This window comes from Centrocercus urophasianus, unplaced genomic scaffold, assembly GCF_019232065.1.
Source record: "Centrocercus urophasianus isolate 14NV4802_14NV808 unplaced genomic scaffold, USGS_Curo_1.0 seq_11, whole genome shotgun sequence".
NCBI classification, from domain to species: Eukaryota; Metazoa; Chordata; class Aves; order Galliformes; family Phasianidae; genus Centrocercus; species Centrocercus urophasianus.
Window position 1 is genome coordinate 79,099,040 of NW_024884253.1, and position 21,097 is coordinate 79,120,136.

At 40.8% G+C, this 21,097-nt stretch overlaps 1 protein-coding gene and 1 long non-coding RNA gene across 3 annotated transcripts in view; both read right to left on the reverse strand.

The window, feature by feature from the left end:
* DUSP22 (dual specificity phosphatase 22) overlaps positions 1 to 21,097 on the reverse strand; it is a 78,966-nt gene that overhangs the window by 16,581 nt on the left and 41,288 nt on the right. For both annotated transcript variants that reach the window (XM_042833165.1, XM_042833171.1), the window contains exons 2-3: positions 19,938 to 19,971; positions 11,917 to 11,999 (exon numbers count right to left, since the gene is read on the reverse strand). In XM_042833165.1, coding sequence (XP_042689099.1) covers positions 11,917 to 11,999; positions 19,938 to 19,971 — 117 coding nt within the window. The remainder of the gene's footprint in view (positions 1 to 11,916; positions 12,000 to 19,937; positions 19,972 to 21,097) is intronic.
* On the reverse strand, positions 14,251 to 19,931 carry LOC122168127. Its single transcript, XR_006171195.1, has 2 exons — positions 15,436 to 19,931; positions 14,251 to 14,579 (listed from the first exon to the last, which is right to left on the reverse strand). It is a non-coding gene; the product is annotated as an uncharacterized LOC122168127 (long non-coding RNA).

Below are 21,097 nucleotides of genomic sequence, written 5' to 3' on the forward strand. Positions count from 1 at the left end.
TTCTTGGAGGTCTTCAGCACAGCTTCCAGTGAAGTAGCACCGGCACGCCTTTCATTACTGTGCTCACCAATGCTCAGCCAGCAAGCCTGAATAACATAGCTTCTCAAAGAGGAGATGTTTAAAGTTACCGGAATTTGGTATTTTGACCAATATACTTCACATATATGGTGGCTTTTGGAAGGCTGTGGTGATGGACTCCTCTCTGTGAGCAAATGATCACACTCAACTCAGAAATAGAGGTGGCATTTCAGAACTACTGTGCAGTTACTTAACCCAACTCTCACCAAAGGGGGGAAAAAAAAGCATTAAACTCTGACTTTGACCCAAGCAGTTGGGTCCTACCCTACCATCAAGTTTTGGTTCTCACTGTTTAAACAATAATAGAATAAAACATCATTCATCCTAATGGTATACCTGAAATTCTGCAACTATAAAAGATTGTATGGGGGCAGGTATTGACAGATGAGCCCCAAGGGCTTTCGTGTAGACAGCTGTAGTTTGACTTCAGGGATTAGCTTTGCTTTACATTCTGGATACACATTATAAAAAACACATTGGCAGTAGAAAGACTGCTTGTTGCTGTTGTTTAAAAAACAAAAACAAACAAACAAAAAAAAAACAATCTACACAACTACTATCATGATCCTAGGTTTTTGTGCCACAAGACATTGCTATCCTTCCTGTGCACATATCTTGCAGATAGATAACATCTACAAACTGTCTGAAAGGGACCCCTCAAAGCAGAACAGCTTACGTCAAGGGAACAAGTAAATAGGAACAAATTTTAGAAAGGGTATTAGCACACAAGAAAGATACAGACACTGCTTGTTACCTAGCAGAGTTCACTCGCCATTCTGAAACCACGAAGTGTAAGATGTAGGCAGGCAACAATTAGTGAAACACAGCAACTAAAACAGAGCAAACTAAAATCAAAAGACAGTTAACAGTCAAGCAGACCAGCTCCAAGTGAAAATTTCAACAACCTCCAGACCATCATCTTGTCAGCAATTTCATTCAAGAAGCTTTAATCTGGTTGTATATGCAGTATCCAGAGCTGGTCCCAAATCCCACGTTAATTAAGACACAACACAAGTTAAATGTCACACTGTATTCAAGTCCTGATTTTATTTATTAATTTTAAATGAATCACCTTGCTCTTTAGTAGTGACACTTCCCTAAAAACTGTTTGGTGAAGGAAGGGCAGAACACCTCGGAACAGGTACTGTATCACACCAACTACACACAATAATCCAGGTGTCGCAACACAACTACTTGCTGCAAAATTATGGCATTTTTCAAACCACAGAGAAAAGCTTGCTGTTGCAAGAACTGGAGAACAGTAATATTATTTTAAGTTGTGAATTGAATGACTTCATTGAGTACTGGTGCTAATACGTATTATTCAAACATTTCTGTCAATTGTGTCTTATCTCTGAAGTTTCTCAGATTATCAGAAAATCAACCCAATTTTTTCACTAAACTGAAGACATGAATGTTTTTAGACAACAAAATATTCCATCCGTATGCCAACACAAAAGAAAACCATGCTCTCCAGTGAATACTCGTCAGTTCACATCTAAGCTTCCAGATCAATGAGTCGCTGAACACACCTTTCTTCTGCCCATCTCTTCATTCACTACTGCTCTACAGTTGTTGCTTTTAAATCACCAATGGAGAAAAGAAAGTGAGCAATCACATCTGACAACAAACCTTCCAACACACACGTTTTTCTAAATCTTTTCACTATCATTCATGTGATGATCCTAACTGATGCCCTAAACCATTAAAAACATCTCTTTTAAAGTGCTAAGATTACAAAAAAAGAAATTAATAAAACATTATTTACTTTTCTGTTTTCTGTTCCAGCAGACAGAGTAACCACCAAAACTAGATTTCTGTCTCTTAGGCCCTGAAACTAAAGGCTACAGTTAAACCGATACAGTGAGAGCTAACAAAACTAGAGCAAGTATTCTGATTTCCAGATTGTCAAAGTTGAAACAAGCGAGAGTTAAGTAAAATTTCTAAAATTCACTGGTATTTGAGCAACAACAACACTGGCACAATTTCAGTGATTCTAGAACCAAAGCAGCTCTGTGACAATGAGCACTGAGGTATTAAGAGTAAAAAGGTTTAGGCACACACGTATATGTGAGCATGCACAGAGATTTTGCACTGAAGATACTACTGGAACTGCAGGCATTTCCAAATTTGTGCTTATTTTCGAGGTCAGTCAACTAAGACTAGAAATTGAATAGGAATTGCACACTCAGAAGTCAGTAAGACTAAAATAAGAACTTTCTAATTCTTCAGCTGTAAAAAAAAAAAAAAAAAAAAAACAGTCCAATTGCTTAATGAGTACTCAATTTGTAACCTATTTACCTACTTTTTAGCTTAAAAAGTACTCCTGCTTCATTTTAACGTTGTACAAACTGGCATTCAGGTTTTCGTAGAAGAACATGTAGAATTTTGCAGTAGCAAAATGACACATCCACAAGTACTATGTGTCTTGTAATTGATCAGTGACTGAAAGTAAGATCTCTAAAGAACACACGAATTTAGCCTCAATACCAAGAAAAACTTCACATCCAAACAGGAGAAGCTGCAAAAAGCAGTACTGTGAGAGAAGTGCAGCACCTCCATGGACGTTTTCTTTTCTATATGAGAAAACACACTACGAGGTGATGTAGAATGAGGCACAGTTCAACGAAATCATACTAACCTATCTGAGAAATAAAACACTCCAGGGATTTTTACACAAAACTCAGTACGTTTAGCAGATGCTCTTCAGAACGCTGCCCCTTCTGTTATTGCATGCACAACCTTTTTATTTTTCACGTTGTGATTAGCACTGGAAATCTGAATCTACAATTTAGGATGTTAAAAGACAGGGGAGAAAGAAGTAAAAATAACATCAATTACAAAATTTCTGCTCCCCCAGGAGGGGTGGGGGAAGAGGTTTTATTAAAAAAAAAAAAAAGGTTAAAAAAGGCAAGACTGTATTTTTGGCAATAGATCACTCTATATTTAAATTTATGTAAAGATGCCATCAACGACTTCCAAGAATTTTTTTTTAAACCTAAAACCCTAAACTTAAATTTGTAAAGCCAGATGCAAATAGGAAACCTCTAGCACCTGGCAAGTTCTTTCAGGTTAGTCAAAAACCATGTGTTAATTTGAGTCGTCACATCAACAGATGAGGACAGGACTTATTTTTGTTTAGGGGCATTTCAGCAAAAAAGCTAAAGTGGGAAACAGCCAGCACAAAGCTTCCTCAAGCCAAACCAACAAGAGCTGATGAAGAGTTTTGTTCAGCAATACACCAAACTGAACATGCTGAACTGAAAACCATTCAACCGTTTGCTTGTCCTTTCAGTTGCTTTCTGTAGCAATCACCATTGGTGCCGATTTTATTAATGACTCACAGAAAATACATTTGTGCTTCAGCAAAAAAAAAAAAAAAAAAAAAAAAACACCCACGATTGCTAATTGACTTTAGTGAACAACACACTCAGGTTTGATTTTGAAAAACTATAAATGACATAGAAATTAGATGAACAATATGAACCACAGAAAGCTCCTGCAATAGAATTTACACACTTAGTATGGGCTGTCTTCTAAAAAACTATTTTACGATAAGTAAGTCATGGTTTGTTGCTGTTTTTTCTTTTTTTTTTTTTTTTTTTTGAGAGGAGGTGTTGGTTTTGGGGTGTTTCTTTTTTTGTTTGTTTTTGCAAAGTTTGTTTTCTTAGTAACACTTTTTGAAAAGTCCCTATCATTAAGTCCAGTCAAACCTAATCTCAACTCAATCCACCTTGCTAACATAATGCTGAAACACTGAAAAGTTATGGCTTTGACTTGGCTTACAAAGAGCTTTGTATATCATTTCTAATTCCATCTTGGATCTGGCTTATCTTGAAAGAATTAGAAGGAGAAAACACCAATGACTTTACACTTCTCACCTCCTTCAGGACTGCATACTTCAGCTGAGAGTAGGGACCTTGTTAAGGCATGGCTTACTCAGCGCCACACACGCATCCATCACGCTCGTCCCTGATCCCTAAGGGAGCTCCAAGTACTACATTAAAGCAATATGTCCCACCTCTGTCTTTGTCTCAGGGAACTCTGGAACACAATTACTACACCTCAGGAGCACATTCACATTTACATATCTGGATTACGTCCCCCAACACAACCTCTTTGGCACAGCGTAAGTCAGAGCATTTGGTCTGCTCCAGTCAACTCAGTACCCAATCAGCCTTGGCATCTGCTGGGCAAAAAAAGCCCTTGTACAAATGACTGCAAGCTTCAAACATTCTTCATCCTTTCTTCCCTACCATTTGCCACTAAGGAACATGCTTCCCCAGTGGCTATAGAGCAATTCAAACAACGAACTGATTTGACTGCATCGCCATTACAGCAGCCTCTACCAAGGGTAAATCCTGATGATCCCAGCCTAACAAACTTTAAACATTGCTCTGTAGAAGTTACTTAGAGGCTTCTTAGTGGGACATCAAAGTCATTTCTGAAAAATTAGTCAGAGCTACTAACTTCACAAACAGAGCCAAAGCCAGAAAAGGCATTACTTTAAACAGGAGAAAATCTTCTGGTGCCACTACACCTGAGAGAAAGATGGTACCTATTTTGCTCAGCATGGTCTTTTGACACAGAAGGGGAAAACCTTACCCCAAAAGCACTGAAATACCATAAAAGAAAGTTAAGTATTTTTATTAGAAGAGGCAGTTTCTATACTTGCCCTTGATGTTCATAAAGGCTGAAAATTGATCGCTTCCACTGGTGGCAATGCTGGTCATATGAGAGCTTATTGCTGTAGACAGAAGCAATAGCTTGACTTGACTAAATAATTTGCTGAGCTAATCTTTATAAAACAGCAACGACCTTGTGATATATTAGCAACTCTGATTCTGAAGACTTCTTTTCCGTTTCACCCTTTAATAGTTCCCCTAAGTCACTGGACAGCAGAGTCTATGCACACAACGTGCTGCCAGTCATATGAAGTGGGGATTTCTTTCATCATGCCACTGACATGCAATTTTCATATATGAAAAGGTTCTTCCAATTCAAGGCTTCTGTATGTTATCCAACACTATAATGCAGTTTTAATAAACTAGTATTCCTCATTAAACCACTTCTGTCCAGAATTAGCAGATGCCAGCTGCTTAGTTTTCCCATTTTTCCCTTTTTCAATTATTTCACTTTGTGAACTGGTATGCTTCTGAGCCCAGACAAATGCTGTGTGGGGATATTCCTTCGCATTACAGAGACAGAGAAGAAAGAACTGAAGTGGCTTTCAGCACTTCCAGAGCTGTCAAGAGGCATGACAGGATCTTTATTGCCCTTGTTTCAGCACAAAGTCCCCAACGCATACACATACATTAAAAAAAAAAAAATCCAACAACAAAACTTCTATATTGAGGCAGACTATTTGAATTGTGGCAGAACAATTGACTTTGTTTTTCTTAATTATATTTATGTGGGTTTTTTAAAGATGATCTTCACACATTTGCACGACTGTCACGTCCAACTGGAAATGCATTAAGATTTACAACATCCAACCAGGCTTTGAAAAATGAAATGAGATCCAGATCTTGATGCAGCCTGATATAAATGCATTATCTGTACTAGGCCTGCAGGCTATGACTATTCAAGAAACGTGCAGATGTGGCACTTAGGGACATGGTCCAGTGGGCACAGTGGTGACTGGCTGACGGTTTGACTTAATGATCTCAGAAGATACTTCTATGATTCTATGATTTTATCTTTTTACTCTTTACTCAAGGAGCAAGAAAGATTGTTCTTAAATAACAGCACAGAGTTTTAACTGTGCTTCTCTCTTTTGACTAAGTTTCTCAAGGATAGAATATTTTCAATCCCATTTCTACTGGACCATTCCGTTTATTCTCAAATATACAGTTCTGTTGTGCTGGCTGCATGAGCAAGCAGAACGAGCAAGATGCTTAGCAATTTGCTCTTGCCTAACTCCCGCTGCAACCTTTCACAGTCATCAGATCAGGAAAACAAGCAGAAAAGCTGCAGCTATGGAGACAGCACATACCAGGTAAAGATGATACTGTTAATGACATCAGAATGCTCAAGGAAAGAAAATTAAATGACTCTAACCTGATGGTGCTTTGGTTAACTGCAGAGCGAGGATTAAAACAATCTACAAGATAGTATATTGAGTGAGAGGAAACAAGAGTAGATGTCTCATGGGTATTAAAATATTTTCTTAGCAAGAAATTGAGAAAGAAGACATTGCAGCATTCAAAAATGAAGTGCTTTAAGATCACTCATTTAGAGAATAAATCTAGCAAGCCACAAGACTTGAAACAACAGCATCTGAGTACCTGATTATCACCAGGATACGGGCTGGTTGTTTACATGAAATAGGGATGTCTAAAACTTACAAGAACTTTTGGTACTGAGCAAAGAAAAATAACATTCCGAACTTCCAGAAAATCAGGCATATTCTGTCAGGATTTTCCTTACACTTCAGTCAAATGACTACACTCACGTACTGATACACTCCATCCAAAAAAGGACACTAAAATAAAAATAAAAGCAAAACAAGTTCTCTAGCAACCAAAAAGACAGAACAAAAAACTCATGGGCATATAGAAGCAGCACACATGCAAAAGCCTACTCCTAATGCAATATGTTGCAAACAGAGCTGCTGTAAACATGGAAAGCTTTTGTGACTGAGGACAGTACAGGGATGTCCAGGTAAACTCTTGTTAAGATCTACGTTATTACTGCGATGTCTCCAAGATGAGTGCAGGATTTAGCTGCCTGCAGTGCAGCACAGGACATCTGACAATGAGAACACTGTAAACAAATTAATCTCTCAAATTAAACTCTAAAACACAGGCAACCAGTAATACATGTTAAGCATTTACTGAGTCAAACTTCTGGTGTTAGTTAAGAGAAAAAAAAACAAAATTATTAATAACTGACAAATGTGTGGTGTACCATGTGAAAGAAGCTGGTAGTTTCAGTCCATTTCTGGATTGATGGGCAGGTGCCTGCAATATACTCAGCAGTCTCCACAGCTGGCACCTCAAAGCATCTCGGACAGACCAAGGACTGAGAAGTGCTCAACATGGAAGTACAAAGTTCAAAGACCTTTACACCTGACATGAATTGACTTCATACAAAAGTGGAGCACAAGAAAATTCACCACTGCCTTGGCAGTATTTTTCAGCAATTACTTATCCTCCTTGTTAAAAACCTTGCTTACTTCCAACCTGAACACACGTACCTTCATTTCTTATACCAATATGGTTTCTCTGCATGGGGACCTGAGGACTGTAATCAGGTAATTTCCTGCCTTCTTCTGTGGTTATCAGTCTCTGGGACTGAGCTTGAACAGCCACAAAAATTGAGTAATTCCTAGCACCCCTTCTGCTTCTAGGAGTCATGCCGTAGGCCTTCCCACATTACACACAACAACTATTGCATGATGCAGAGGGGAAACATTTTTGTTTTCACCGTTATTTAAATGTGTGTGTGTGCAGTGGGAAGGACAGGGAAAGGGCAAGAGCAACTGTTAAGGATGCTGCAAATTCAGCTGCTGACAGATGACTACCCACAACAGTACACACTTCCCACAGTGGGACACAGCTCTGTTGAAACAGCTGCACAGTCTACACCAGCATCCTACTTAGTTTGGGCCAGCATCCACCTCCAAGTGCCATCCCTCCAAACAGGGTCAAACGCCTGGAAATTCCACAGTGAAACAACCTGCAACCAGATTACTGTAAGAAAAATTAACAAGACTTGCCTTCACCTCCTTCGCTTAGATCAACTGGCACAGAACTGGTTAGGTCCCAGATTTAAAGGAGTAGAGTAAAGGTAAACATCACCAACATGACTTTGCTGCATGCCTTTCTCAACAGTAGTAGCAAAGTAGGCTCTACCGTGTTAGGTTTTGTATCCTCTAACATACTGAAAAGCTCTAGTAAGTAAAGTAGCATTTGAGCTTGATAGGAATGTCTCCTGGGGGCCATTTCCCAGAGCATCCCAAAAGAACACTGCTTGCCAAAAGCAAGGGCTCTAATTGGCTCAGTTAGATTTCTCTGAAGCAACAGCTTGTCTGTAGAGAAAGGGAAGAAGTGCCTAGGAGGAATTAAGTGTCCATTTTCTCTTTATATTCTGACTGCTTGGTTAGGATGCCTAGATATCACACCAGTCAGATCTTTAAGCATTTTGGTCTCTGAAGCCCAACAGCTATTTGTCTTGGCCTTAAAACAAAAAAGGAGTTCAACTAAGAGATACAACAGGTCACTGCAAGCTACACAACCACTTAACGCACACAGGTATCTGATTTCCCATCTGCCTTTCACTCTCTCTTACATTCTGACCAGAGGTTTTCAAATCTGAACTAGCTCGGAAAGAGATCAGAAAGCAGGTGGCAAGAAACCTAATTGTTCTTCTCTGTGTATGGCTTTTGTGTGGATATAAAACCTCTGTGAGTGTTCCAACGGCAGCTGTCCAGAGTGCTCTGGAGGAGCCAACCTGCTTCCATGGCTGTGTGGGAACACGCAGCACTGTTGGACATCGTTCTAATTCAGAGGGCTCCTTCTGCACAGCTGAAGTAACAACCTTGCTGTGTGTGGCACACAGCCCTTTCACTGGGACGTGCCACCAGTTACCTACAGTTTTTCTGATGGAGTTATAAACATGCATCTTTAAAATATAAAATGTTTACTTAACAGGCTAAGATCCCATTTAGCAACGGTGTGCTTCATCGGAACAGCAGCTTCAGGATGCTTTTTAAATATGAATTAATTTTAGGCTTGGTTTTATATTTTCTTGAAATAATTTAATTAACAAGAACCAAGGGGCAATACTGCAAGATAGCTTAGTCCAGATTTTGGCAGATTCCTTTCAGTCTAAAACACCTGAAAGCCTTACAAAACAATTTTATGTCTTGTACTTTATGTAGGCTGACCATATCTGAATGTATGCAAAATGTTATATTCCAGCTGATTTACCAACCTACTTTTTCTCATTATTCCAACTTGAAAGCACACTGCAGCTTTCCAAGGCTGAACTTCAATTATGAGCCGCACACAACTTAGAAGTCCATGAGGATTTGTAAATAATCATCAAAATAACTTCTGAAACCAAATCTCAGTGAGAAAAGCTTCCTTTTAATCATCTCTTCAACAGAAAAACACTATGAAACCTAAACCAATATAACAAATGTTTTTTCTGAAACTCTTCAGTCATTTTCTAGCAAGCTGGTAAGCTACTAGAAAATACTTCCAAATACTGCAGTACATATAAAACACAGAAAGAAGCACACATTTTATAAGCTACTGTGAATACTTCAAACACAATTAGGTAAGAACAATCTGTCAGGAGAGTGGCAATATCCTAAGCTTCTAAAAGGGAAGGTAATTTTATAATATAACAAGTTAGTGCTCTCCACATATATTGGACATTTACTTTTTTCTCTTGAGTATTCTTCCAACCCAGTGCGGACATTGAAACCAGATTGCTCATTTTCATCCTCTACCCAAGGTTTGCAGCTTCAGGTGCTTTATCAGAAGAACTTTTGCATCATAACAGACACTACCATAATTTCAAAACATGACAAGCAAGATGTGAGTAATCTGGCACCTCTCTGAGAGTATGCACCCATATTTGTTTGTTCTATAGACAGCTAAAGAGGACCAAATCCTCTTTGACAACAACAGTGAGTTTTCTGTTCCTAAAAACACTTACCCTTTCGTGGCTTGCAGAGAAAACTTTGCTTTATGGAATATTTGTAACATTCCCTATAGGATAATTAGGAAATCCTTGAAATTTTGCTAGCAAGAGACAAATGCAACTACTGCTGCTCATGACAATGCAGCATTTTAGAAACGATCAATGTGCACACACACAAAACAGGGAGCCTCAGGAAAAAAAGCTTCTCAATTCACAGCAATTCCATGTTCAAAGGTCCAAATAAAATTAAATGGATTTCTGAATACCAACGTAGGCTCTCACTTGCAAACAGTGATGTCTAGCATAAAAGGAAGGGAAATGCATCAGAAAAACATTCCTGTTTGACTTCAGCGGACTCAAGCACTACATGGATACATCAGCTCTAAACAAACCTACCTACAGACATGGGAAGATGCAAATAATAAAGGAAGTAACACAATGTCTTCTAAGTCTTTGTTCCAAAAGAGAAACATTCAGATGCAGATAAAGTAAGTTCACAGTAAGACTATGAATGATAAAGCAATAATAATCAGTTCAGCTCCCAAACAAATGGACCTTGAAATCCTTGCGCTATTTACAGAAGTTTAACTGTTGCTTTCCACAGCACCTGCAAGGAGAAGAATACATTGCACATTGCAAAAACAGAAGGCACAGTTAGAGAAACATTTATTTCAGAGGCAAGGGTGAACAAAGAACCAGCCACTGACCAGCCACTGCTCCTCAACCACTGTAAGTTTTAAGACTGCATCATGAACCAGATTGGGAACTGAGCTGGGTAAATTTAACACTCAGTGTCTTTTGTGGAAGTAGCTAGAGGAAGAAATGGTGACTTGATTATATTTGGTTCACACAAGCTCCCAGATCTGTTCACCACACAGACCCACAAACAGATGCAACGCCATGTCAGGAAGGCGTGTGGGCTGTCAGAACTACCACCACCACCACAAGAAACATTGACCTGAGGTTGCAGCTGGAACGTGCCATAATTAGCATTCCTACCTTTCTAATAATGATAATAAAACAAATATAACCTCTACTCATTTTAGAGAGCAGCACCCCAAAGGAAGCAACTTCATCTCTCCTCAACTAAGAGCAGTTTGAAGTTCTGTGATTCAGAACTAACCTGCATCAGGCTCAACGTAAGTCAGATGGACACTTCAAAGTTAACAGCTTACGTAAACTCTGCTTAAATCCACTTCTGAGCTAAAAGAAAACCTTGAATTCCCCATGAACTTCATTTTTGTTTTAATCGCAACACATTAGGGATATCTTTTGTTCAGCTTGACTACTGATTTGCCTGGGAGAAGTGGAAGTTTTGTAGTAAGTTTGTAGTTTTCAGTTTTAGGACTGAATCCACTAGAGACTTCATGTGACAAGAGTGAAAAGGAGAGATCCCAGAGGTGAAACCACCAACTGTCTTACCTTCCACTTTGCCATATTTCACCAAAAATGAAATGCACGGAATGAGCTAGTGAATTTAAGAGGACAAATAGTTCAATATAAATCAACAGCAGGATTCTAGGGTGTAGCAAAGCCTTGACACACTTCTCTCCCTTTAAGGCAACATGGCATAAAGAAGAAAGCACAGTCAAACAGAGTAACGGATCGGTTCCAACTCTTTCACTGCTTTAAGACAACACAGCAAGTCAAGTCATTTCAACTCTTGAGATAAGTTCCCCTTTCATAAAACAAGGAATAATATTTTGTGTTAAAGAGTTGGAGACACTCCGTTGTCTTAGATACATTACACAAGAGAGCTCTTGTTTCTCCGAGGCCCCAGGACTTAAGGAGGACTGCAAACTAGTCAGACAACAATTCGATTTAAAGATTCAAGAAAGTGGCCCAGTACAGAGGCGAGTTGGCAGTGCGAAAAAGGGAGAAGGAATGTTGATGTGATGCATGAACTCCACACACAAGAGAATCTGCCTTTACTACTAGATTGATAACAATCCCATTGTTGTGTTATACTGACTGACACTATAATTGTCTCTTTCTTTGTCAGCTAGATTACTTGTTGTTATAACAGCAGCAACAGCAAAATTTGTGACTGAATCCCAAGACTACAGCTGTCAAACATTTCCAAATTCCATTGCAAAACACCTGTCATACAGAACATGACATAAATCCCAAGGTAGCTGTGACTCTCAGTGTCAAAGTAAGTTTATTATGGAGTATCCCTCTTACCTCCAGCATAGGACGGGCACTGTCATGAATTGAAAGAATGTGCGTAATGTTATTCTTGCTCAATTGCTCTACATCTCGGGCATCTGCAGTAAAGGGAATAAAAGGAAGACATTTTTTAATCTCTTGAAACAACACCCCATTCCTTTTTCCCTTGTGCATGTTAAAAACCACTGCCATTGCTACATTTCTTTTTGAAGCTTCAAGAAGTAAAGCAAAATCTCAAATGCAGCTGTTCTAGAACACCATCATCAGAGGGGGATGGGGAAAAAAACTTTAACTCCAAAACAAATTAAATACTATATAAAGAACAAACTTAAGTGACTCAGGAATGTGTTCTTAAGTCAAAAGTTTCGCATATTTTGCATCTGAAATGTAAATCTGTGCACGTCTATGTGCAGGTGATGGCCATCTGAACAAGCAGTCAGAGCTGTACAAGAAATCTTCTCACCCACAAATCCCACTTCAAGAGATATAATTTAACTTGAGGTACTGACCTTGCCATACCCAGGCTGAGTAGTGAAGCAAACCATGGCTTGAATGACTCAAATTAAGGTAATAATGGGCCAGTCAACACCAGAACTAGATTCTTATTTTCTGAGGATCAGTAGAGAAAACGGTGCGTTTACCCAATACACAGCATTATTTTAAATACAAGGAGAGACTGAGAAGATTCTGAATGCATGAAGAAAAAAGCTGTAATGAGGAAGCACAACTGTGAAAAAGTGATTCCTAGACCTTTAACTGAGGTGTTTCAAACATTCAAAACTGGAAAGCAAACTGGGGCAAGAGATTCTGATGCTAGATATTGTGAAAATATAGTTTTGTTTCTATGAGAAAGAAGGTAAAATAGATCATTAGTCATCAGTGAGCAACTTTCCCTCCACTGAATGATCTGCATGTCAGAAAATGACCTTGAAGAATCACAAATACAGGTAAAAGTCAGTTTGTGTCCAGTTGCTCTTGACCTTTTCCCATGAGCATGACATGACACATCACGCCTATTACACCAGTGGTTTTATGATGAGAACACCTGCCTTCCAAATTAGCCCATACAATCTGTTCACATTAGCCTGGCTGCACACAAAAAGAGAGCATTGACCACAAAGGTTTCAAACCGGCTCTCTCTAGGTACAAAAATAACAATAGCATCACCTGTACACTTTTTTTTTTTTTATGTATGTGCAAGAGCTCTATCAGCACCTCTTGCTTCATCTTTCTCCACTCTCCTATAAAGTTTCAATGCCTTTTCTACATCTCAAAGTGGAACTGGGCATTTAATTATACTTCCCTGCAGACAAATCCACATGAACCCACATGAACACAGCAACAGGCAAGAATATTTAAAGTTAATCCTATTGTGAAAGCTTATTCAGGGCTAATAAAATGAAAAATCAGAACTGAGTCAATTTCCAATAATTGCTGTTTGTAATGACCTTGTATGACCAACACAGTTACTTATCCCTTCAGGAGAAAATTAACCCAAATTCTATCTGGAACAGAATTAAGGTCCAGCTTCATAGAACAACTGGAATTTCCTAAGAGTCCCACAGTAGGCATTTCAAAGAAGAAACGCTAATGTTTGCCAGGAGAGGTGTTCTAATGCTTTGGGTTTATTAGAAGTATACAGAACAGTCCTGATTTCTCAGAGAACATCTAAGGTTCTGAACGCCCTAGAAGACAGGCTAAACATTCCTAAAAGAAAGTGCTTTCAGTTCCCAAAAGGCTGGAGACAGATTTCAGAGCCTGCAGGCTTCAATTCCTGGTGTGAATGCAAAAGGGCACAGTTAGACTCCATTCCCTAAGGTAAGTATGACCCACAAGCTAAGAAGTGGCTTGCCACATAAGGCAAACATGACCCACAGTGAACACTGACTGCTTCAAGGCATATTGAAAAGCCTAATGGACACTGTAACTCAAAAGGACTGAAAGATATTAGTTCTTCAGCTAAGTAAGTTCACCGAAACAAATCAAACTCATGCAATAAATGATATTGCTAGAAGTGAGCCGGAAATGGCTTTATCTTAGAGCTGCATCCCAGCGTGATGTCAGGTCCTTGGTGTATTAGGAAATAGTCACCCAAAAAGTCACCTCTATAAAATAGAGGAGAAAAATTCTCAGCCAGTGACTGTATGATCTGGATCTAAACCTGGCACAGATTATAAAAGGATAATTCCCCTTGCAGCCCCTGCTGTAAGTCTACAGATGCTACAGACAAAGCTGACTTAAACAATAGTACAAATGAGATATTCGTGGTCTTGTACCATAAGCTTACAAACATTAAAGGGATTATGTAAGGGACCATTAAAAGACAGAAAAAATCACCTACACAGCACAGTAATTCTAGCTTTTTTTTACTGTAGCATAGTGTTGTACAACCACACACAGGCTCATATTTTGAAACCACATCAAAATTCACCCCACTTCTGGAAGAAACCTATCAGAGTCCATCCTGTGCATCCCTGAATGGTCTCTCAAATGTAGGACTCCTTACAGCAGACAGTGAAACATCTCTAAACTAATGGAGACTTCGGAGTAAAGCCTTCAGAAAGCTCTCTTCTTGTGTAAGGTGTACTTCATGTTGTAGAATTCTTCTTCTCCCCATCCTGTGCCCATGGTTAGCTTCCCTTTCCTCCATTTAAGGTGTAGAGCCTTTCCCATCTCTACTGCGAACAACAAAGTATAAAATTACCAATTGTGCCAGGAACAAAAAAAAAGAATTCTGTGAAATACGTCTGGATCCACAACATTTAACTGCAACTCACCTGTTAAACTTCTCCACACAATGACATGTTCCTTTGTATTTTGTCACCTTTCTTCTCTAGCTATCCTTTACAAAAGGCATCCTTCCTTCCTCCTTAGAAGCCCTCAGCTAGCTTTGTTGTTAGCGTGAAAAGAAACATGCACTCTCATAAAGCAGTAAGCTAGTTGCAATTAAGTTTTCAGAATCAAAATTTATGTATGCAAAAACAAGGCAAGGGAGGCCCCAAAGTACAACACTGTCAGGTCTCAACCTGCAGATGTATAGAGATTACAGACAGTTTCATCATCACTAGTGCCTTCTGATTTGGGGGCAATGGTGGATTTTGTCATTGTTTTAATCATTACTGGGGCTTGGGTTAATTTTCTGTTCGTTTTAAAACAAACACCTCTTCTTCTATTTTGGATAGAACCAGACAGAGCTATAGGGAGGTTGAGATAGGATACTAACAAGAGCTTCTTCATGGAGGGTGGTAAAGCAAATGAAGGGTCTGCTCAGGGAAGTGGTGATGTTTTCTATCCCTGACAGTATTTAAGGGACATGCAGACACAGCCCTACGTGACACAGTTTAGTGGAGGATCTGGTAGTGCCAGGTGATGGTTGGACTTGATGATATTGCAGGTGTTTCCCAACTAAAATCACAGAATGGCCAGGGTTGGAAGGGACCTCAAGGATCATGAATCTCCAACCCCCTTGCCTCATGCAGGGCCACCAACCTCCCCATTCAATACCAGACCAGGCTGCCCAGGGCCCCATCCAACCTGGCCTTGAACACCTCCAGGGACGGGGCATCCACAACCTCTCTGGGCAGCTGTTCCAGCACCTCACCACTCTGTCTGTAAATGATATCTCTGTAAATGAAATGACTCTACGACTCTTTGGAGAACTTACCCTCCAGTGGCTCAGGACACTAAGAACTGTTACTGAGAATGCACAGAACAAAGTTCTCCTGATGTCAAAGCAAACTCCAGTGACCCACAGTTACAGGCGCAAAAACTAAACATGTGAACAAAAATTCCCCATCTCCTGTTGCCACATCAGATTATATTCTATTCAGTGATTTGTCTCAGCTTCTTCAGGAGGACTTTTCCAGTGCATGAGGAAGCTGAGGAAAAAAGGCTTAATCATCTTGACGACCCTTGAAAAAAGATCTTCCTTCCATAAAAAAAGGGAACAGTATCCTCTCCTGCTTTCACTATCTGAAATAAAGCCTCAGAAAAAAGAAAAAAAAAACAACCTTTTCTCAAAAGAACTACAAAGCTGATAACAGAATGGATCTAGAAACACAGCAGAACCACTTGGTGGATACCACCTTTTTGCACTCAGCAATGGGAAGGATATAAACTTTCCCTAGACTCTCCAGCTCACTCACAGCAAAACCGGACTCTTTGGGGGAATTAAACCTCATATTGTGGCTTTCCCCTTCGAATCAAAAAGCCCCCAAATATTCCATTGGAAAAAACTTGAGTCTTCCAACTGAGTACAAGCAAGGAAGGACAAAAGCTCTTCAAATATTCAAGGTAGAAACACTCATGAATGTCTGGGGCTCACTACTGCTACAGCTTTCAGTTTGGAAGCAATCAAGCATACACTTGGAACCCCATCTTGGAAAAAATAACTTGTTCTTTTTGTGCAGCAAAAGCTCCCTGCCCTATCAGTCTGTGAAGAAACAAAGCATCTTTTTTCTGTCAGCCACTCAGGTGACTTTCAGGGGAAATCAAATTCCCAATGCAGAAGATACAAAGGCATGCAATAAATTATTTGTCTTTGGAGAGTTGCAGAATTGAATTTCATCTGAAAGGAGCAAAGGAGCAACTGCAACAAACTAAATTTCCCCCAGAACTAGAGCCAGGGAGAAGAGTTTACCACTACTTTCCCTTTCCTAATTGTGCCCCTCCCCTTTATTTCAATTTATAACTCCTCATTAATTTTCACTGAAGAAGCCCAGGAGTTCCAATTCCCCCTGGGCTTTCAGACCAAACTCAGTCTAAACTGTACTGTATGGACACCTGTGGTTCTTCTTGAATTTTTCTGCCCTCTAGCTGTGCAATCTCCAATACACACACACAGAAATACGCTACAATTTCTATTTTCTTCTGGTGAGCACAGTAACGCCCACAAATCTTCAAAGATAACAAGGAGAGACATACTCAAGTGCTATGGGCTTGGTGGGATTTCAGCACATATTTATTTCAGTGCTTTCCATGGTCAGGATTACATGCCCTCTACCCTTCACACCCTAAGGTGGTTGCAGAAACCTCTCTCATTCTGATGCAGCTAAAAGCTTGCACAGCAGCAGCACTCAACCCACAATGGGAAAGCTCTACTGCCATTTCTGCCAGATGTAGACTACAGGTTTCTCTTTGGTCTTAGTTTATTTCCCAGTTAAAGGTGGGAGAGCTTGCACTTTCTCAGACATAGACTGGTTAATTACACCTAAAAAGACAGGAGAAACAACAATGCGTAAAGCAGAAATATTGCTGGATATTGAATAGTAATTCCAGAGAACAACTGCTGAATGCCTTCTGCAGACAATGCACCTCCACGACTACAGCATTTAACATCCTTTCACATCCTGCTTTCAATTAGCAGGAACTGCAAAACATTCTCCCTCTGCCCTCAGACTGCCAGCTTCCCCAGAGGTTTCTCATAAAGCGGGGAGACAAACTTGAGGAGGATGGTGATTTTAGGAACCAGCTATGGAAACTCTGCCTCCCTGGACTCCCTATTTAGTCACTGGAGAAAGGAGAGCCTATCCTCCAGAGGGCGGATCAGAGCACTTCAGAGATTTCTGCCAACTTCTCACCCCCCTGCACACAGACACAGAACACGCCAGTGCACCTCGACTCTGCATCCAGTTGAGATGCACAGTGCCAAGGATTTGGTGCTATTCTGGCTGACCAGATGGAACTTCATTCAATTCTGAGCCGCCTGGCTACTCAGGGAGAGAAGCATTACAGGAAATAATTTGCTAAAACCCCTGTCTGTAGAAGTAGCTAGATGTTCCAGCCGCCCAAATTGGGACATTCTAACCAAGCCCAAGTGCATGCTGCTGAGCATTTCTCAGCAACAATCCCCTTTATGGAAGTCTCAAAATTCATTAGTCACTTTTTGAAAGAGTGCCACAAATCAGAGCATGCCTTGGGAACATGGTAATCAAACTCCTCCGGAAAAGTACACTGGTGATAAACCCAATGCCTGTTCCTAAATGGGATGACTTCACTGCATGGAAAGCAATTGCAATTGTTCTGAAGCAGTTGGAAAGGGGGAGGGAGGGAAGCAGAGGTGCCGAAGATGCTAATACAATAAAACTTCACTTTTGTGTTAATGAAGTACCGCAACATCAATATTCTCTCTTCCTGTTTGTGTATACCTATAGAGAGATACACTCATGAGGGTTAAGAATTATATGCAACATGACCAAGAGTCATAACAATAAATAAGTGAACACTTTTCTTGGATTTTTAATCAATTTAGAAACAGACTCCAAAACACAGATATTGATATTCAAGCCCATCCTTTTCCTCTTATGTGGGTAAATGAAGCATTCCGGTCTCTGCTTTTTTCCAAGAGATGCTTCCAGGAATACTACCCACCCCCATGCACACCTCTGCTTCCTGTGCAGAAGTGACTGACGTAGCACCAATGGCAAGCATGGCTGAACCAGCAAAGCAGAGCAAGCACAAGGATCACAACCCCAGCACAGGCAGTGCTGACACTCTGCAACCCTAGTCAACTCCCCTCAGCTGGTCATATTGTTCACTGGCTGAAAACAAAACTGCATAGAGAAAAAGATGCTCCGTCTGAGTTTCACTCCCTTGGGCGTACTGTCAAGGATTTACCAGCAGGGCTGCAGCAGCAAGAGTGACAGAGAGCCATCCCCAGGCCTATCTTGCCCACCCTGCCAGAAACTTTAAAGCCAGTGACTCTATTGCCCACCTTCCATCCCCCATCCTGCCCCTTTCCCACATTACTGGACAAAGAAAAGGAAAGAACACAGCTCTGATTTAGTTTTGTCACTAGCTCATGCAGCAGTTGGTCTTCAAACCTAGCCTTTCTCTCTTATATTCCCTCTCTTCCCCTTCTTTTATGTTTCTCCTCCTTTTAATACCCTCTTAGATCACTATCAACTGGTCTTCGTCCTCTCACTTCCCTTATTGTGGCACGACTCTCACACACAAGCAGCCATTGTACTTGTGTTGGCATCCCAGCATGGCAAAAGACAGCTCTCAGCTTCACATGTACCCTGGGCTACTTCTCAGGGCATTCAGCTCTGCTTCACAGCAGCAGCAAGCACTGGACCCAGGCAGCAAGGCTGCCTTCTAGAGCATTCAGGTTCAGAGTCAGGTAAATGAGATAGCAGTTCAGACAGAAAATAGTGAAGTTGCAGGTTTTAGAGCAGGGGAGGCAAGGAAGAGGGGAACAGAGAAGACATATAGCAGTATCTAAATCCAGTGCAAATTTTGTCCAATCTTAGCAGGTCAGCTACAATATCGAACAGATTGAGAAGGGTATGATACTGCAGAGTCCTGCTTTGTTACCTGAATGAAACACAGCAAGTATAGCACCTCAACCTCAAAAAGACTGTACAGACACAACTCCTTTATTTCAGAGTAAGGATGGTCAGCTGCAACTGCTGCTAACAGGGGACTTTGAGAACAGGTCATTTATTTGGATGCTTACATAAAGTCTCCTATTTTTTCTAAACATGGCTCTGTGAACAAAAGGTAAACCTCATGCAAAAGGGTAAACAATCAGAGGATCGTACATCTGCAGCACAGGCAGTGCAAGTATCGGTGGTCAGACAGCAATCTGCAGACCTACCAGTCTCGCATGCAGTGATAACAGAACTCTTTGACAGCTGTTACAAATAACCAAAATAAAGAAAGCAATGTGCAGGAGGCACTCTAAGCTTTACTTATAAGGAGGGCTTGCTATAAGCCTTACAAAGAATCTGCCTGGGTCACATGCTTGTCTGCCTAGCACAGGAATCATTTAAGGCAGGCCAATGTTTAGGAATTCCAGCTGAAACATGAACTGAGGAGATGGCATTCATTTTTCTTCTCATAAAAGTACTTGCAGTGCAGCACATGGATGAGAGGGCAAAGAGGTTCTTCTTTAAATGCTGTCAGGTGAATCCAAGAATGAAGCAAGATGAGGTTAAAGCAGCTGCACAGACATCAGAGAACTCCTCCGGCCTGCGAAACAACAGCTAAAGACCCCTGTTAAGCAATCCTAGAAGAAATGATAAAACTAATCTTACCTTTAAAGTTGCCAATGAACAAGCCAGGCAGAATCTGTGAGAAAGAAATATAGTATCAAATATAGATATCTTGTGGTAACACAATTTGACAAAGTTCAATTTGCATACAGGATGGAACATACTACTTCAGCAGACCATTGTCAAATGCAATCTACAGACTGCTGGCAGCATTTTGTGCCTCTTTGCAACCTTAAGCTGCATTACTCTCAATGCACAGCTCTCCAAAAGTTCTCACTGACAGCCAGGGCTGTTAATCATGTGGACTCTCACATAATGGGCGCTCTCCAAGGGTATCAGAAGCCCTGTACAAACATGGAGCGGGCCTCACAACACGTCCCCCCAAGGCACGATAAGAGCACACGTAGTTAAGTAATGACGAAACTTCAAAAAGAGAAGGCAATTTGCCTAAAGTTGCTAAGCGAGCTGGATAAAGCACTGCAACACAAAATCCTGAGGGACCTTCGAAGCGCAAAGCCATGCAAGTGGGGGATACAGCACTGCCAGGCTCTTAGCTGGAGGAAATCACTGCACCCAGCTAGTTGCGCATTTACAGAGTGAGAATCGATTAAAGTCTGCGAGTTGCATTTTCCTCTCCCAGATCTGCCCACTCACACCACTGCACCTAGCAGCCTGCACAGGTCTCGGTTAGAGGATTTTCATTAACTCATGAGCACCAAGGTCAAGCCAAGGGCTGGCCCTGTGCATACACACGGGTAAACACCGCAGTGCTACCCCTCCCAGCTTGGGAACGGCACCAAGGGCATAAAAATAAAACAAGCAGACCAAGCACATGCTTTCTGGCCAAAAATTTCATTTTCTGACACCTGAAAAATCTGACCCACACCCGCATCCTTTGAAGGGAGCAGAACTGTGGCAGGGAGAGCACATGATCCACTTTTCTTTGGTGCATGCAAAGCATACCACCAATACAGATATGTCAGCACTGGCTTCTGAAAGCCTTAGCAACACCCATGTGTCATCACAACAGCAGCAACAGCTTCTTGAGTGCAGCTATTTAAAGGTAAAACTCCACCCGTTTTGCTTCGTCCAGCAGTCGCCAAGTTCCAAAAGCCATGGCAGGTTCTCATGGAGGATTATCACTCAAGCCTTCCCCTTGCAGCAGCCTGCCTGCTGAAAGGCAACCCAGTGCACCATGCCTA